The sequence below is a fragment of the Gymnoscopelus braueri genome (assembly GCF_963280865.1).
Source record: "Gymnoscopelus braueri genome assembly, chromosome: 12".
Lineage (NCBI taxonomy): Eukaryota > Metazoa > Chordata > Actinopteri > Myctophiformes > Myctophidae > Gymnoscopelus > Gymnoscopelus braueri.
The window spans coordinates 35674067-35691145 of record NC_137614.1 but is presented as its reverse complement, the minus strand read 5'-3'; the positions used below and the strand labels follow the sequence as shown (position 1 = coordinate 35691145).

The window sequence follows — 17079 nt, the reverse complement described above, 5'->3', positions numbered from 1 at the left end:
AAAAGAGATTGAGATAGAAACAGGAAGGCAGGTAAAAATGGGCAGAGAGCGCAACGGCAGGGTTAGGATGTTGCCCTAGAAAGAAGACAAGAGAGACAGTGATGGTGTTGTACATTCCTATAAATCAAGTGTTGTGTGTGTGGTGTCTGGTGTTATACATGTTACACCAGGGGGTGAGTTACTTACAGGGGCAGTTGGCGCCCTCTGGAGTGCTGGAGGCCGTCTTGCCGTCGGGGCAGCAGCCGAAGGGCGTGTTGTCACAGGACGACCTGTCGTCGGGCGTCGGGAAGGTGGTGGCAGCCACTGTCGTACCTGGGGGGGGGGGGGACACACGGCGAGAGGAGAGGGCTCCGAATAATTCATGAAGCTTTAACCCATTAAGACCTGGAACGCATCTGTGTAATTGTTTTGTTTGTTTTGAGCTAAAAAGCATTATTTTACACTTTTGGCTATTCAAAAATAGCAGATATACAAGCTCGTAGCGCAGCACCGAGTGCCGCGCTACGAGCTTGTAGATCTGCTATTTTTTTTTAATCGTGAAAATGGGTGCAAATCTTTGAATATATATTGTTTTAAAGCTATTTTTTTTTACTCAAATCTTTGCTTCTGGGGGGTCCCTGGAACAAAACATTTTGAGATGGGGTTCCGCGGCCAAATTCATATCGTTTTGGGGGTCCTTGACATGAAAAGCACCACTCACATAGAAACATACGTTTTTCAGAAAACTGTCGTCAGATTTAGAAGACATTTTGTAGAATCGGCCTCAGGTCTTAATGGGTTAATTGAATTCATAAGTTCACATTCTGACGACACCCAGAGGGAGAAGGTCACACCGCTGATTTCTGCTTTTTTTCAATTTCCGCTTCTTATTCGCATCGTGTTTCTTTTCCCACACTCCGCGTGCACTGACAGCCTGTGAACATGCCAATGCACACATCTGTCAGGAGTGATAACGTAGTAGCTACTTTCATGGGTCTTTTCCGCGTCTGCACCTGGCGCTCTTTTTTTACCCCCGATGGAAAGAACGATAGCACAGCGTAATGAGCACCTACTATCTCTGCTCGTTCCGCACACAAAACGCTCCGGAGACTCGGGCCTGCATTAGCAGCCCAGCCAGATAATCTCTGTCGCTGATTGGTCGGACTGTTATCTTTAAGGCTTCATCGTGCCACTGGCTTAAGGCTGGGCAACATGACTTCAAATATTGAAATTCAGACTTTTGCGTCGGTTACGATTAATGAATGATTGTTAAGAAAAAAGGGAAAATAGCAGATCTACAAGCAGGCATCGCGATGCATTGTGATCTTGTGGATCGGCAATTTTCAAACCAATGGATATAGTCGATTTTTTTTGGTGTTGTTTCGTTGATATATAAGTAATAAAGAGAATACATTAAAAGAAAAACATGCTACTCAACTGTTCAATTAACCTACATGAGAAAGATTAAGTCTGTTATTGGTTCTTAATGTCGGTTTCCACATATTTTCGGATAATTGCCGAAAATGCAGCCCCATAGAAAATAGCCCTAATCGGGGCTATCGTTTCTTGAGACATAAAAGTGGCCATTCTGTTTTTCCGGGTTCCCGGGGGGGGGGGGTTTAGCAGTGGAAGCCTGCTTTCTCAGTGATCAATGATGGGATGGAAGGCGAGGAGGTCGGGCGGGCAAGGGGCTGCACTTTTATGGTGGGGGTGGGGGTGGGGGTGATGGCAGAGGCAAACGGCTGCACAGCTAAAGCTGAGTCGTAAACGGCGCCGGAGGGAAGGGTCATCCTTTTCAAGGACTAGTGGGCTAAATGGCAAGCCGAGAGAGAGAGACGGGGAGGGAGAGAGAGAGAGAGAGAGAGAGAGAGACGGGAGATAGAGAGAGAGAGAGGGAGAGAGCGAGATGGGGGGAGGTTTTACAGGGCATCTGTCGGTCCTCGGTCTGTAGGATTTATGAGCGGGAGGAGCGGGGAAGGGGTGTACCACAGGGACCCTGGATTGGTCCCCTGTGAGTGGTGAGGGCTGTCAGATGGATGGCTGTCTGACGCTCACACACACACTCCCATACGTTGGCCTCCCCTGACATTAAATCACAGAGACGCGCTTGGAATGCAGACGGTCCAAGACATACGTACTGGACCGTACACACATATACACATATATACCACACATAGGAACGCTGCACATACTACGTTGCATGACAACACACATAAACACACACACACACACACACACGCACGTACCTTCACACATGCACAATTTCAAAAAAGAACATCAAATATACCAACACACGCTTGACCGCTCATTCAAACTCACAGAGACAAAGAACACACACACACACACACACACACACACACACACACACACACACACACACACACACACACACACACACACACACACACACACACACACACACACACACACACACACACACACACACACACACACACACACACACACACACACACACACACACACACAGAGGTCGCATTTACATGCAGACCCGCCACAAGACACCACTGTCTCTCCTTGGCAGGCGGGGGGGGATACATGCGCCTCGTGTCAGTGAGCACTCTGGTCAGGATCTGACAAGAGAATAAATCTACGACGCAGAGGGGGAGAGAGAGAGAGATGCGAGGGAGAGGGGGGGGGGGGGGGGCACGCAGTTCCATCAATTCAGCGCCGTTACAGCGAGCCCGCCGGGTGACGGCAGGTCACTGAGCTTCAGAGGGATGGAAAACAACGGCGCGGGGGAAAAAAAAAGAGGCGTGATTGAAAAAAGGCCTCAAAACCAGCTCCACTCTGACACTCTGTGAGGGCGGAGTGGGTTTAGCCGGCCGGGGCCAAAGCGTTACAGTCGGAAGGACATGTTGAAAGTGACTGTTTGTGTGCCTGAGTGACAAGGTATGGCTAGATGCGGGCAGCGGTGGATAAAGTACTCGACCCCCAGTCAGTGGTGTAAAGTATCTAAGTACATTTACTCAAGTACTGTAGTTAAGTACATTTTTGGGGGTATTTTTACATTACTGGAGTATTTCCAATTTTCTGTACTTTTACTTCTACTCCACTGCATCTCAGAGGCCAATATTGTACTTTTACTCCACTACAATTATTTGAGAACTTCAGTTACTAGTTACTTTGCAGATATAGATTATTAAATTATAAAACATACATCAACCACTTTAGTCCTATTTTATACCTAGGCTATTTGAAAATAGCCGATCTACAAGCTCGTAGATCTGCTATTTTCAAACATTGTAGTACTTTTACTTTTGGTACTTTAAGTACATTTTGATGCCAATACTTTTGTACTTTTTTCTCAAGTAAATTTAGAATTCTGGACTTGTAACAGAGTATTTCTATATTGCAGTATTGGTACTTTTACTTAAGTAAAGAATTTGAGTCCTGCGCGCTTCAGCCAGCAGAAGGAAGAAGAGTTGCGTCAGAAGAAAATAATAATGCCTGGGCACTTCAGGAGAGACTACCCAAATAAAATATACTGGAGCACTCGACTGTTTTATTGTTTTAAAAACAATAAAACACGTGCAGAGTGCAGACCAGTCGAGTGCTCCAGTATATTTTATCCTCCTGAAGTGCCCAGGTATCATTATTTTCTCTGATTACTCCAGGTTGCTCTGTCAAATGTGTACTTAACTACAAAGTACATTTTCTTTTGAATGTCAATGCATTGTTGTGTTACAATTTTGACATTGTAATAAAACAAATCAGCTTCTCCAGAATGTTTTTTTAAATATCAATAATGGTGAAAATAGCAGATCTACAAGCTGTTGCAAGCTTGTAGATCTGCTATTTTCACAATACGTGAAATAGGGCTTAAAGCGGTGAATTCATAGCGTACTTTTTCCCTTCCTAGAAATGTGGTGGAGTCAAAAGTACAATATTTGTCTTTGAAATGAAGTGGAGTCAAAGTCACAAGTAACAAAAGAATACAAATACTCATGTAAAGTACAGATACTCCAAAAATGTACTTAACCCTTTAAGACCTGGAACGCATCTGTGTCATTTGTGTCTTTGGCTATTCAAAAATAGCAGATATACAAGCTCATAGCGCGGCACCGAGTGCCGCGCTATGAGCTTGTAGATCTGCTATTTTTGAAAAATCGTGGAAAATTATTTTCAATATTTTTTTCAAAAAAAAGTTAGGATTTAGAAAACATTTTTAGAATCGGCCTCAGGTCTTAATGGGTTAATTATTACAGTACTCAAGTGAATGTACTTCGTTACTGTCCACCACTGCTAGAAGCAGTCATCTGTGCTGCCGACAGTGTATTTGACAGAGTCTGGCTTTAGGTTTATTTTTGCTTGTTCAGAGCGAAGTGGGCGCGGGGCACAATCAGAGACGACCACGGATGATGTAGCAACAGTTGAACGACGCTGATAGATTCCCTGCCCTCCAGAATAAGAGATTTATGTCTTATTTTGGGCCGGGGAAGCGACGTGTGCGAACCGTACTTGCAGACACTTTGTCACACAAAGTGTGTTGTCAATAGCAGTTTTTTTTTTTGTTGTTGTTTGATTTTTCTATTGGTTTATCTGTTTAAGTTTGAAATGAGATTCATCCGGTCACAAATGTCGCTAACAAATAAAACATTTACTACTTTCCGTGGATTTCTTGCGTCGTGTGAAGTTTTCCCTTATTATGTGTACCTGCCAATGTACCTGCTACTTTTTTGCACCTTATGTCTTTTGACGTTTCTTTTCTGTTTTTCTCCTTCTCCGTTTCTCTGCCCCCCCCCTCCCTCCCCCCCCCTGCGCCCCTTTTTTCTTCCCCGAAAACAACGAATGAAGGAGCTCACACAAAAAAAAATTATTTCACCCACTTCTTTGTACCTGTAACCCTGGGATGTGACAATAAAACCTACACTGCTAACCATGTCCGTATGAAGTAATAACAGATGGTGGCATGAATGTGTTATGGTGCAGGGCGAAAGCCAATCTAGAACCAAGCGTCGGTTCGACGACCTTAACCCCCCCGACTCAACTGCAGTGGTGGAAAAAGTACTCAAATTCTTTACTTAAGTAAAAGTACCAATACTGCAATATAAAAATACTCTGTTACAAGTAAAAGTCCAGAATTCAAAATTTACTTGAGTAAAAGTACAAAAGTATTGGCATCAATATGTACTTAAAGTATCAAAAGTAAAAGTACTAAATCTTTGAAAATAGCAGATCTACAAGCTCACAACGCGTCGCGATGCGACGCGTTGTGAGCTTGTAGATCGGCTATTTTCAAATAGTCTATGTATATAATATGGCTAAAGTGGTAAATGTATGTTTTATAATATAATAATACATATCTGTAAAGTAACTAAAGTTTTCAAATAAATGTAGTGGAGTAAAAGTACAATATTTGCCTCTGAGATGTAGTGGAGTTGAAGTAAAAGTATTGGAAATTGGAAATACTCAAGTAAAGTACAAATACCTCAAAATTGTACTTAAGTAAATGTACTTAGTTACTTTCCACCACTGCTCAACTGTCACCCCCCCCCCCCCCTCCCCTCAATCCCTCCCAAAGCATTATGGGCAATGAAGTGAATGAGTGGGGTGAATTTTACCGACAGTCTCCTCTCCTCCGCTGGCCTCCTCTGGGGGGACGCCACTGCTACCTGCCTCCTCTTCCTCCTCCTCCTCCTCCTTCTCCTCTTCGTCCTCCTCGACGCCGGGCTCCTCCCCGCTGGGCTCGCCGCTGCCGGAGTCCTCAAAGGCGGAGGCCGAGGGGGGCGGGGGGGCCGGCGCGGGGGGGTGGGGGTGGGGGTGAAGCGGTTGGTGTGCTGAGGCTGGGCATGGGTGGTGTGGTGGTGGGGAGAGGGGTCGGGGGAGGTGAGGGTGGTGGTGGGCGCAGTCGGGGCGTCGACGGTCCTGGGGGGCGGGAGCCCCTCCACGTGGCCCGGCGGCGGCGGCGGGGGGGGCCGGGCCGGCGGACGGGGTGGGGGAGGGGGGGGGGTGACGGAGGAGGGGTCGGGGGTGGGTCGGCCGGCCGGCTCGGCGACGGGATCTGAGGGGGGGGGGAAGGGGGAGGAGGGGAGGAAGCAAGGAATGCAAATGTATGAATGGCTTTAAGCAAAGATGGAAATGCTTGGTTTTGACCTAACAATACAAGCTATGGTACAGGCCTTATACTGTTATACAAAGAAAGTACCAAAAGTCAACACATCTTAACCCATTAAGACCTGAGGCGATTCTTTAAAAAAAATCTAAATCCTAACAGTTTTTTGAAAAAAGATAAAAAATATTTTTTCACGATTTTTCAAAAATAGCAGATCTACAAGCTCATAGCGCGGCACTCGGTGCCGCGCTATGAGCTTGTATATCTGCTATTTTTGAATAGCCAAAGGCATCTAAAGTGACACAGAAGCGTTCCAGGTATCAATGGTTTAAGCCAATAAATGATTAAAAACACATATAGATTTTTATGTTTCATCGTTTTAAATGACTTTTCTCGCAACACAACATGTCTTGGTATTGCAGTGTCCTCTTTCCCAGAGAATTCATTGACAGATTCTTGGCTGCATACTGCCAAGCCTTTTCTGTGATTCTGTGTATACACAGTAAACAAGACTAGAGCATTGACATTTCATTTTCACACAGACACACGCACACACACACACACACACACACACACACACACACACACACCACACACACACACACACACACACACACACACACACAACACACACACACACACACACACACACACACACACACACACACACACACACATTCGTATTAGGCTACTATACTTGTGAGAACATCAACATTTAGGATGATAATTTTTATACCGTAAATGTTACCATTTTGGGGTGTGTGACAAAAGTGCACAGTATAAACCAAGCATGTCTCACCATAAAAGAACCATTTCTCTTGTGAAAACCAGGGAAGAAATGGTCTTCACAGCTGACTATTCTCAAATTCTACCATACTTGTGGGGACCTTTGTCCCTCGAAAGTATAGCACTACTTGCACGCACGACATACACAGTAAACAAAACACACACACACGCACAACGCACGCACACGCACACACACACACACACACACACACACACACACTCACACACACACACACACACACACACACACACACACACACGCGCAAAGAACTGTTTGGAAAAACTGACTTTCAAAACCTCCTGCAATGAAAGAGGTGTGCGCATGCGCGTCCGATAATAACTAGGATGAGATGAGAGAGAGGAAATCTTTGCATGACAAACCATAATAATAGAGGAACCTCTAGTTGTCCACTGCGTATGCTGTGAGTTGAAAATGGAAGATGGAATATGCTAAAGAATGATGTACAATATTCAGTTATATCGTTTCTCTGGAATGTGATGCTGCCTCGAACATGACCTACAGTACAGTACAGATGGGGTTAACCCATTAAGACCTGAAGCCGATTCTACAAATGTCTTCTAAATCCCAACGGTTTTCTGAAAAACGTATGTTTCATATATCAGTGGTGCTCAAACTTTTTCACGTCAAGGACCCCCAAAATGATATGTATTTGTTCGCCGACTCCCATCTCAAAACGTTTTGTTCCAGGGACCCCCGAGAGGCAAAGATTTGAGTTAAAAATGTTCGCTTTAAAAATATATGCAGTATATTCAAAGATTTGCACACATTTTCTCGATTTTTCAAAAATAGCCGATCTACAAGCTCGTAGCGCGGCACTCGGTGCCGCGCTATGAGCTTGTAGATCTGCTATTTTTGAATAGCCAAAGTGTAAACTAATGCTTTTTAGCTCAAATAAAAAAATGACACAGATGCGTCCCAGGTCTTAATGGTTTAAACTGTGTGTGTGTGTGTGTGTGTGTGTGTGTGTGTGTGTGTGTGTGTGTGTGTGTGTGTGTGTGTGTGTGTGTGTACAATATAACGGCCACATACCGTAGTAGCTTGTGGTTGTGTACATAAAGGTAAATATATAGCGCCTTAACCCAGTCAATCCGGAAACGCATCTGTGTCATTTTAGATTTCTCTGGCTATTATAGAAATAGCAGATATACAAGCTCATAGGGTGCCGCGCTATGAGCTTGTAGATCTGCTATTTTGGAGGGGGAAAAAAAAACGTGATAATGTGTGCAAATCTTTCAATATCTGTGTAATTTTTTGATCTTTACACTTTGGCTATTCAAAAATAGCAGATATACAAGATATACAGATACAGATATACAGATACAGATATACTTGTAGATCTGCTATTTTTGAAAATTTGTGCAAATCTTTTAGTGTATATTTTTTCCAAGCGAACATTTGTTACTCAAATCTTTGCTTCTGGGGGGTCCCTGGAACAACATATTTTGAGATGGGTGTCCGCGGCTAAATACATATAATTTTGGGGGTCCTTGACATGAAAAGGTTTGAGCACCACTGATATAGAAACATAGCTTTTTTCTAAAAAGACATTTTGTATAGAATCGGCCTCAGGTCTTAATGGGTTAACCCAGGAGTACGTGGGAAGTGCGTGTTGTTTACTGTACAGTGTTAATATAATGCATCAGTTTGTAACTCTGAGAGTACACAAATGGAACCAAACAGACACTGCATTTGTATACTCTCGCAGTGAAATTAAATTAATTAGGATGTTACTCTGCGTGTGCGTGTGTGTGTGTGTGTGTGTGTGTGTGCATGTGTGTGTGTGTGTACATGCTGTGCCAATGCCTATGAATTATATATCCATATTCAAATGCCGCACTCCGGTAGAGCAGCTTTAATCACCGGCAGCCAGTGCCTCCAGTGATGAATGATTGATAGAAATAGGCCGAAGAGAAAGAAGAAGCCGCGCCGTTAACTCTGACTTCAAAGACGGCAGACTGCTGCTCGCTGAGCGCAAGCATCCGTCAACGCCAGCACAACACTCTGTTGTCAGAATGCACATACCACGCGCACGCCACTCCACATCAGAGAGAGAGAGAGAGAGGGGGAAAGGGAGAGAGAGAGAGAGAGAGAGATAGAGGGAGAGAGAGAGAGAGAGATAGGGAGTACTCCAATTTTTTGTACTTAAGTAAAAGTAACAATGCCACAATGAGGCAACATTCAACTGTTACTTGAGTGAAAGTACAAATTAAAGTACAAATGCAATCAATGCGTCTTCAAGTTTTCCAAATGTATAGAAATATTTCAAAATTATTACTGAATAGTAATATAGGCCTATATATTATACGTATATATATTACTATTCAGTAATAATTTTTGTACTAATAATACTATAGGGTTTAAGGATTAATGCGTGTTTTGTATTAATAATCAAATCGGAAAAATAACCGGTAACTAAAGCTGTCAAATAATTGTGGTGGAGTAAAAAAGTTGTAGAAAATACTCAAAAGTAAAAGTACCTCAGAATTGTACTTAAGGGCAGTACTTGAGTAAATGTACTTAGTTACTTTTCACCACTGAGAGAGAGAGAGCGAGAGATAGGAGAGAGAGAGAGAGGGAGAGAGAGAGAGAGAGAGAGAGAGGAGAGAGAGAGAGAGAGAGAGAGAGAGAGAGAGAGAGAGAGAGAGAGAAGTGAGAGAGAGAGAGTGAGAGAGAGAGAGAGAGAGGGAGGCTGTCTGCAGAGAGACCATCATTACCCATGCATAAAGGCTTCAGTGCAAAAGGACAAACAGTCTGATAAAAGAGATAAATAGGACAAAAACTCCTGAGGGGGGTGGGGGCGTAGAGGGGGGGGGGGTAGCCAGGGGGGGGGGGGGTTTGGGGGGGGGGGTAAGTAAGTGCTTCAGATTGTGCCAAGGCAGGCGGGCGTGACAATATTTGTCGCTTTTACTTCGCCCGCGTCCCCCGAGTGTGAGCGTGGGGGTGACACGAAAATAAGCCGGCGAAAGAGAAAGAGAAAGAGGGAGAGAGAGAGCAAGAGAGAGAGAGAGAGAGAATCCGCCCCGTTCAGTGGATTCACACCACATTAAAATTCGGCTAACATTATGCGTAGGATTTAATTGCATGCTAATAATCGCAAACTTGATCGGCAATTACGCGCCGAGGTGCGAAACTCAATACCTTGACGAAGCGGGGTTTGGGTATAATCATGCACCGCTGCCCGCCCCCCACCCTCCCCGCGCACCATACCACAACCCTCTGCTTCTGTCAGAGAGAGAGAGAGAGAGAGAGAGAGAGAGAGAGAGAGAGAGAGAGAGAGAGCGGAAGTGAGAGCCAACGTCGATGATATCGCCCCAGAGCGGTGCCACACTCTGCCTTTCCTCTTGGCTACACCTGTCAGTCAGGTGCGCAGTGTTAGCGTTTGGACAACCCTGCTCACTGTGTGTGTGCGTATGCGTGCGTGTGCGTGTGCGTGTGCGTGCGTGTGTGTGTGTGTGTGTTTGGACGAGGGGAGGGCAGGCTAACCCTCAGCATTACTAGGTTTAACAGTCCATTTGCTTTCTTGCCTTTTTTTTGTCCGTCAGACCGATTTATACTTTGTCGTGCGCCGGCGTCGCGCAATAGAAAATAGCCGATCTGCAAGCTCGCTACGTGTCGCACTGCGACACGTAGCGAGCTTGCAGATCTGCTATTTTTTTTCGACAGCACTCCTGTACAGAGAGCGGACGGTAGTAGAGCGGAGCCGGGCTTTGTTCATCGGGGCTTGTCAGTGGCGAGGTGCAGTTATCTCTGAAAGGTGGCTATTAAGATTGTTCTGCGACGGCGGGCTTGCGCGCTCAGCGTGTAGGAGGAGGAGTAGTGGCGGAAGTAAAAGGCCTGTGTTTAAAAATGTTACTCGAGTAAAAGTACAAAAGTATTGGCATCAGATTATACTTTACAGCGCAACCAAATTGTCAGATTTTGGTTCCGAATAGCAAGCGGGTCGCATTGCGGCACATTATGAGCTTGTACGTCAAGCTATATATCGAATATCCAAAGTATAACAGTGGTTAATATATGTTTTGTATTAATAATCCTAACCTGCAAAGTAACTAGAAACTAAAGCTGTCAAATAGCTGGCAATATTTCCCCCTTTTTTTTACTGCAGTGAAAGTAAATGTACCTCAAAAACTGTACAATACCATACGAGACCAGAGGGAAAGGCGGGTGGTGAAATCGGAAGGGTGTGGGAAAGAAGACCAAACAAAACCAAGTGAAAGAAAAAAAAAGAAAAACAAAGACGAAAGGGTGAAGAACGGAAGCCGGGGGTGGGGGGTGGGGGGGCGGGTGTTAGAACCCGAGCTGACGCTAGTATAGAAGATGGCAGTGATGGATCCGGTGAGAGCGGAATAGAGAAGGAGGATGATGACAGAGGATGGCGGTGATGAGGAGGAGGAGTAGCCATGGGGGAATGCGAGAGAGAGAGAGAGAGAGAGAGCTATCTGGCCATATGGCCATATGGTGCCACTTGCTGCCAATTTGCCACACAAACCTACAGGTGATGAAGCCATATGGGACAGGCCGGTACCACTGCCAAATGTCGGGGACGATTTTCAGGAGAGGAGGCTTTTTTGCTGTTTTACACTTTTACGGACGGGCAGGAGAAAGATCAATAATTTGTTCATGTTTTGGCCGCGTAGGTCTCTTATCCTCATCCAAACTACATTTTCATGAATATAATCATGAATATTTCATACTGTACAAAAATATGTTTTTTTCTAAACTCGGAAGATCAAATAGATAAATAAATAAATAACGCATAAATGTTTTATATATTTTGACACTAAAAAGGCAAAAGGGCATGACAGTCTCATTAAAAATGTATATTCTTAATCTACAAAAGTGTGAAACTTCAGCGAGGGGCGGCCTTCATCCGAGTTACTTTTTTATTTATTTATTTTTTAGCATGAAACGTTGTTTGTGTCTGCAGCATTAGCATGCCGTGGCATTGAACCTTGCGCGGCTGTAAGCGCCGCATGTAAACAGCGGGGACGGCTGAGGCGTGGTGCTGAGGGGAGCGGGAGGCAAGCAGCAAAATGCTAATTCGCACCCAGTCACACGTGAAATGAGCTTGTGATCTACGGTAACCCCCGAGCGGCGAGCGGGCGAGTCGAGCGGATCCCCTCAGCGAGGCCGCATCCGGGGAAAGAAATTAAAAAGATCCTTGTTGGCTGTCGGAGGGCTGGTGAGTGTTGGCAGTGGTGGAAGAAGAAGTACTCGGATTTTGTACTTAAAGGGATACTTCACTTTCACATAAAATAAACATTAAAAAAAAATATTTAAAAAAAATGAAAGAAGTTATGGCAAAATAAAGGCCCCCTCACACATTAGTAGGACACTCTAATGCGTGAGAGGGCCATGAATTTTCCATTACTTTTTTCATTTATTTTTAATATATTTTTAAAATGTTTATTTTATGTGAAAGTGAAGTATCCCTTTAAGTAAAAAGTAGGATTAGCGCGCGTAGAAATACCAGGCCTGTTACAAGTTAAAGTGCTGTATTCAAAGTTTTTACTTGAGTGAAAGTACTTAATTATACATTTACTTAAATACCAAAGTAAAAGTACTCAACATTTATTTATAGAAATTTTTAAAAAATGTGTCAAACTTTTTTTATTTGTTTAAATAGCAGATCTACAGTTGTGAGCTTGTGAATTGGCTATTTTCAAATAGAAGCACAAAATACATCTTAATAGGTTAATGAATGTTTTTGCAATAATTATCTAAATCTACAAAGTAACTTTTAACTAACGTTTGGAGTAAAAAGTACAATATTTGGCCCTGAGATGTCAGAGTAGGAGTATAAAGTATCAAAAAAATATTTTTTGAATACTCAAGTAAAGTATAAGTACCTCAAAATTGTACTTAAGCACAGCACTTGAGTAAATGTACTTAGTTACTTTCCACCACTGCTCAAGGGGCTTGGGTAGAGAGGAGGAGTCCTTCCTGCTGTGTGCCAGGTACAGGATTACATCCTACCCTATACGTCTCTATTGCCAGGCAACAGAGCAAACTCGCATTTTCGCTCGCGAACCCACGGCACTGAATTTGTAATCACCAGATGTTCTGGGCCGTATCAAAGCCTCGTCTATCCCCTCGTTCAGATTTGTTTTGGTCTTTTGGCACCCAAAAGCTCCTGAAAATGAACATGCGGGGACAATTTTCTAAAAAGCCACACCTCTGGCGTACACACGGTCCGACAAAACACTCCGGGGAGGTCAAGTGTCGCAGAGCAGGTCCGCTGACGGGCTAGAGGAATTCATCCCACGGATTCCTGCCTGCTATAAAGCCATCCGACCACTTAACACGGCAGCCATTCGGCTGCCGTGTTAAGTGGTCAGATGGGTGGGGGCCGTGCGTGCATTTTCAGAGCATGTTTATTTTAATGATCAATCAATCAATCAATCGATCGTGTTCCAGCTTGGATCAATGGAACTAACGTAGTGTACTTTTAGATACATTAAAGTACATTAAAGATTTTAAATTAATGTTACTTTTTTTTTTTTTTTTCAATATATTTTATTCTCATTTTATGGGAGAGAAAGAATATTAATGTTATATCATCATTCCATTTTGCCAATTATTTGGGGGCCCCACTTGCAATAAATATCCTCACGGCCCCCCTAGTTGTATACACGGCACACAGGTTGGTTGGGATATCACTAGTGCTAACCGACAAAATAGAGAGCGAGCATTATTCCAAACCGAATTTTTTTGAGGCACCTGGTGCTGGTTTGCGGCCAACACCACCCAGCTGGCACTGCCACCGCCTGTCCTCCAACACCCCCCACCCCCCCCCCCGCAATGTGCCCAACCCCCCATGGTGTCTCTTCAGCCCTGCAATAACGCCAGCTACCAAGCCAAACTGCACGCCTCCACGGTGTACATGAAAGCCATTGGCTTTGGCAATCTTCTGAGCACCTGTTACTGCACTCCGCCCCGAGGCATTTGGAACTGACGCGGGGAAAAGAAATTGCTTGTACCGTTTCTAAGTGAAGTACCTGCCCCACCAGAGGGCCGCTGTGAGGGGGACCAAAACACTGAATGATTCAGAGGGGCCTAGTCCGACCTAGACAGTGGCCCTGGAATATGCCAGAGATATACCAGTTCTAAAATATATATCTTATACTCATCGATGGCAAGAACCATGTACGCACTTTCATCCAGTTCTTCGCTTCCAAAAATGTTAAGACATAATGATTTGGGAGTATTTTAAAGGTGCACTTGTAACATTTTGCTTCTTGTATCCAGTAAAAAAACAACTTGCAAAGAGCTGTGTTAATAAGTGACGCCGTTCCCACAATCCGAAGGGACGTCTGTGTGTTTTATAAGCAACATCAATCCTATAACCAGGAGGGACGTGGCGTGCTGTTTAGATCCCATAACCCAGAAGGAGCGGTGCACTGTAATTGGCCTTTCAGCTAGCTGTTAAACAACTGCTATGCCACACATAACGATTGAGTAGTATGAGTTTCGGATGTTGCATTTTTTATTAATGCGAAAAAAGAAACCACTTGTACTCGGTCATGAAAACGTCTTAATCGGTGCTCCCCTGATGTTGTAATGTGTCAGTTTGTGTCAGTATTAACAGGCCCAGGTGTCAGGGGGGGCCAGGGTTTCTATCCCCCCCCCCCACCCCCCACATCAAGGGATTGATGTGTTTGGAGCAAGAGAACCTAATCCCCACAGTGGGCCCAGAAATCAAACGGGGAAAAAGTGTCACCAGAATGTTGGGGGGGATTGTGTGAGGCTCATGGCTCCAGTCAGAACGGCACAGGTCTGTATCTACAGGGGAGCATCTGTCAGCCATGCGCTCCTCTCTCCCTAAATTATTACTCTCTCGCTGTCTGACACCGTTCCCCCCTTCCCTCGTGCGGGGGGGGGGCGTCGTCGCTCTCGCTCAATTCTGACACCTGCTGCTCCCGCAGGCAAAAACCGACATAAGCGATTCTACGTGCTCGATTGTACGAGCTTGGAGTTCGCTCGTTCAAAATAGCCCCCGACCGCGCAGACTCTGACAACAAAAAAACGGCGAGCAAAATGGGAGTCGTTGGAAGTCGGCGTGAGACGCTCGGCTGTAAACATCTAAACGGGACTTAATTCATGTGACGCTATACGTGACTCGTCCATTGACCTATATATCGCCTCTGTCGGGTGGAAACCTCACACGTCCAAAACTGCTACTTTTCAGGATTCCCATTCAAATATAGCAGAACTAGCAGAGCTACGACGGATCTGCTACTTTTGAGGCTTTTGTGTGACGCTGTAGAATGATCAAGAAGGGCATTAATTTACAAAAAAACACCAACAGTTAAAAAATGGAGATAAGAGGTTTCTGTCCGACAGCAACGATATCATTTGTTGACTGGAGTCCCTCAGGGCTCTATACTTGGCCCCTCCACACCAAATCTCTTAGGCTACAGTATGTGAGCTTGTAGATCGGCTATTTTCGCGGCTATGTTCACCCCCAGAACAGGGACGCTAGGGTTCAATGTCGTGTGCTCGCCCCGTGTTCTTTTCCCCCCTACTAATTATCAAAGGAATAACCAGATCAGGCATGTTTACAAGCAACTACTGCTGCCGCTATTACTGTGTTTGTGTATAGCAGTGGTTCTCAACCAGTGGACCACCAGTGGTCCTTGAGGGGGTTCCAGGTGGTCCCCAGCTAAATGATGGTGAGTTGAGAAACCAAATGGACCCTTATTAGATCTTTAACCATGCCGTACCGTGAAACGTATTGCACAGGTTCTGGATGTTTGTTTCTATGCACTACGGCTTGGATTCTGATAAGGTTCTCAGAACCCAACGTGGGCCCTGCTCAGGAGGGTAATACTAAGCCAACTTATACTTAAATGATATTTTATTCCCCCTAAAGTAGCAAAAATAGCAGCTCACAATGCATTGTGAGCTTTTAGAGGAGCGGCTATTTTCACTTCTTTTATGAGACGTATACCTCCCTCTTCAGGGCTGTTTCGGGTTATAATGGAAACATAAATGAAAACAAAACAAGAACATTCCAGAACTTCATGGGTTCTGAAAAGTTTCAGGTTATGGTCTCTGTCGGGTGGAAACCTCATATGTCCAAAACTCTCTTTTCTGCCCGACAGCAACGTTATGGAAGGCTCTGGGTGACCCTTTGTTCGTCAAAAGAGCTAAGAGACAGATGGGCTACGAGAGACTGAAGGCAGAGAGAAAAACAACAGTCTTAGAGAAACAGGGAGATTGTGTTGATTGGAAGGCCTGCAGCACTACTCATTATCTTTCAAGCGGAGCATGTGTGTGTGTGTGTGTGCGTGTGTGTGTGTGTGTGTGTGTGTGTGTGATGTATGACGGCTTCGCCGGGCCTCACCTGGACACTGGCCCAAGCTATCCACAGTGATGTCCTTGTCCTGCCTGCAGGCTATGGTCCTCAGCTGGCACTGGTCGGCGTAGGTCACCCCATCCGAGCCGCACACCTGCTCCACCGCGACAGAGATGGAGAGAGAGGAGGGGGAAAAAACATGTAATCCTCCCCATCGGCAGACAAGATATCACCACAAGACAGACACCCACCCACCCCGAGCATTTGACTTTTTACACCGCGCTCGCTGTGCTTCCAGAGCGGCCATTGCTAATAGAGACGTAACGGTTCACATGACTTGGGTTAGAGATTATCTCCCAAGATGCTTTGCATGGAATCAGTAGCATAAGCAGTGGTGGACGATCACGTTTATTGGACTACAATTATTAATCATTAACTTAAAGGAGCTACACCATGATTTTTTTAATTTTTTTTTAATTTAATATCATATGGTGTATGTCCCTCAAACCTTTTTCAAAAGTTTGAGCCTAAATCATCACTCAGATATACTCATCCCATGTCAATTGTGTCTGTTAATAATAAAATATTTTAAAAAAATATAACAAAAAAAAAAAAAAAATGGAAAAATTCTGCATAAAAAGAAGCATCTAAGAAAAATACAAAATCGAAAAAAAAAACACTTTGAACATTTTTGAACAATTCCACCAAGTGTTTGAGGTGCCTGTTTCACCCACTTCCGGGGGGCGGAGCCAAAATCAGAACCCGAAGTATTTGTTCGTAGACCCCCACTTAGGGGGGGTAGAAAAAGTTTCGGAGTGATTCGGGCACTTTTCATTTAACATTGGGTTTGCCATCAATAATGTTTGTGACCTCATAAACATTTCTGGAAATCCATGAAATGAGAAGGAATGACTGAATTAA

At 44.5% G+C, this 17079-nt stretch overlaps 1 protein-coding gene across 1 annotated transcript in view; it reads right to left on the bottom strand.

Moving 5' to 3' along the window:
- LOC308097323 (agrin-like) overlaps positions 1 to 17079 on the bottom strand; it is a 419134-nt gene that overhangs the window by 68342 nt on the left and 333713 nt on the right. The window contains 4 exon segments of the mRNA XM_080445056.1: positions 187 to 312; positions 5562 to 5737; positions 5740 to 6001; positions 16207 to 16312. Coding sequence (XP_080301182.1) covers positions 187 to 312; positions 5562 to 5737; positions 5740 to 6001; positions 16207 to 16312 — 670 coding nt within the window.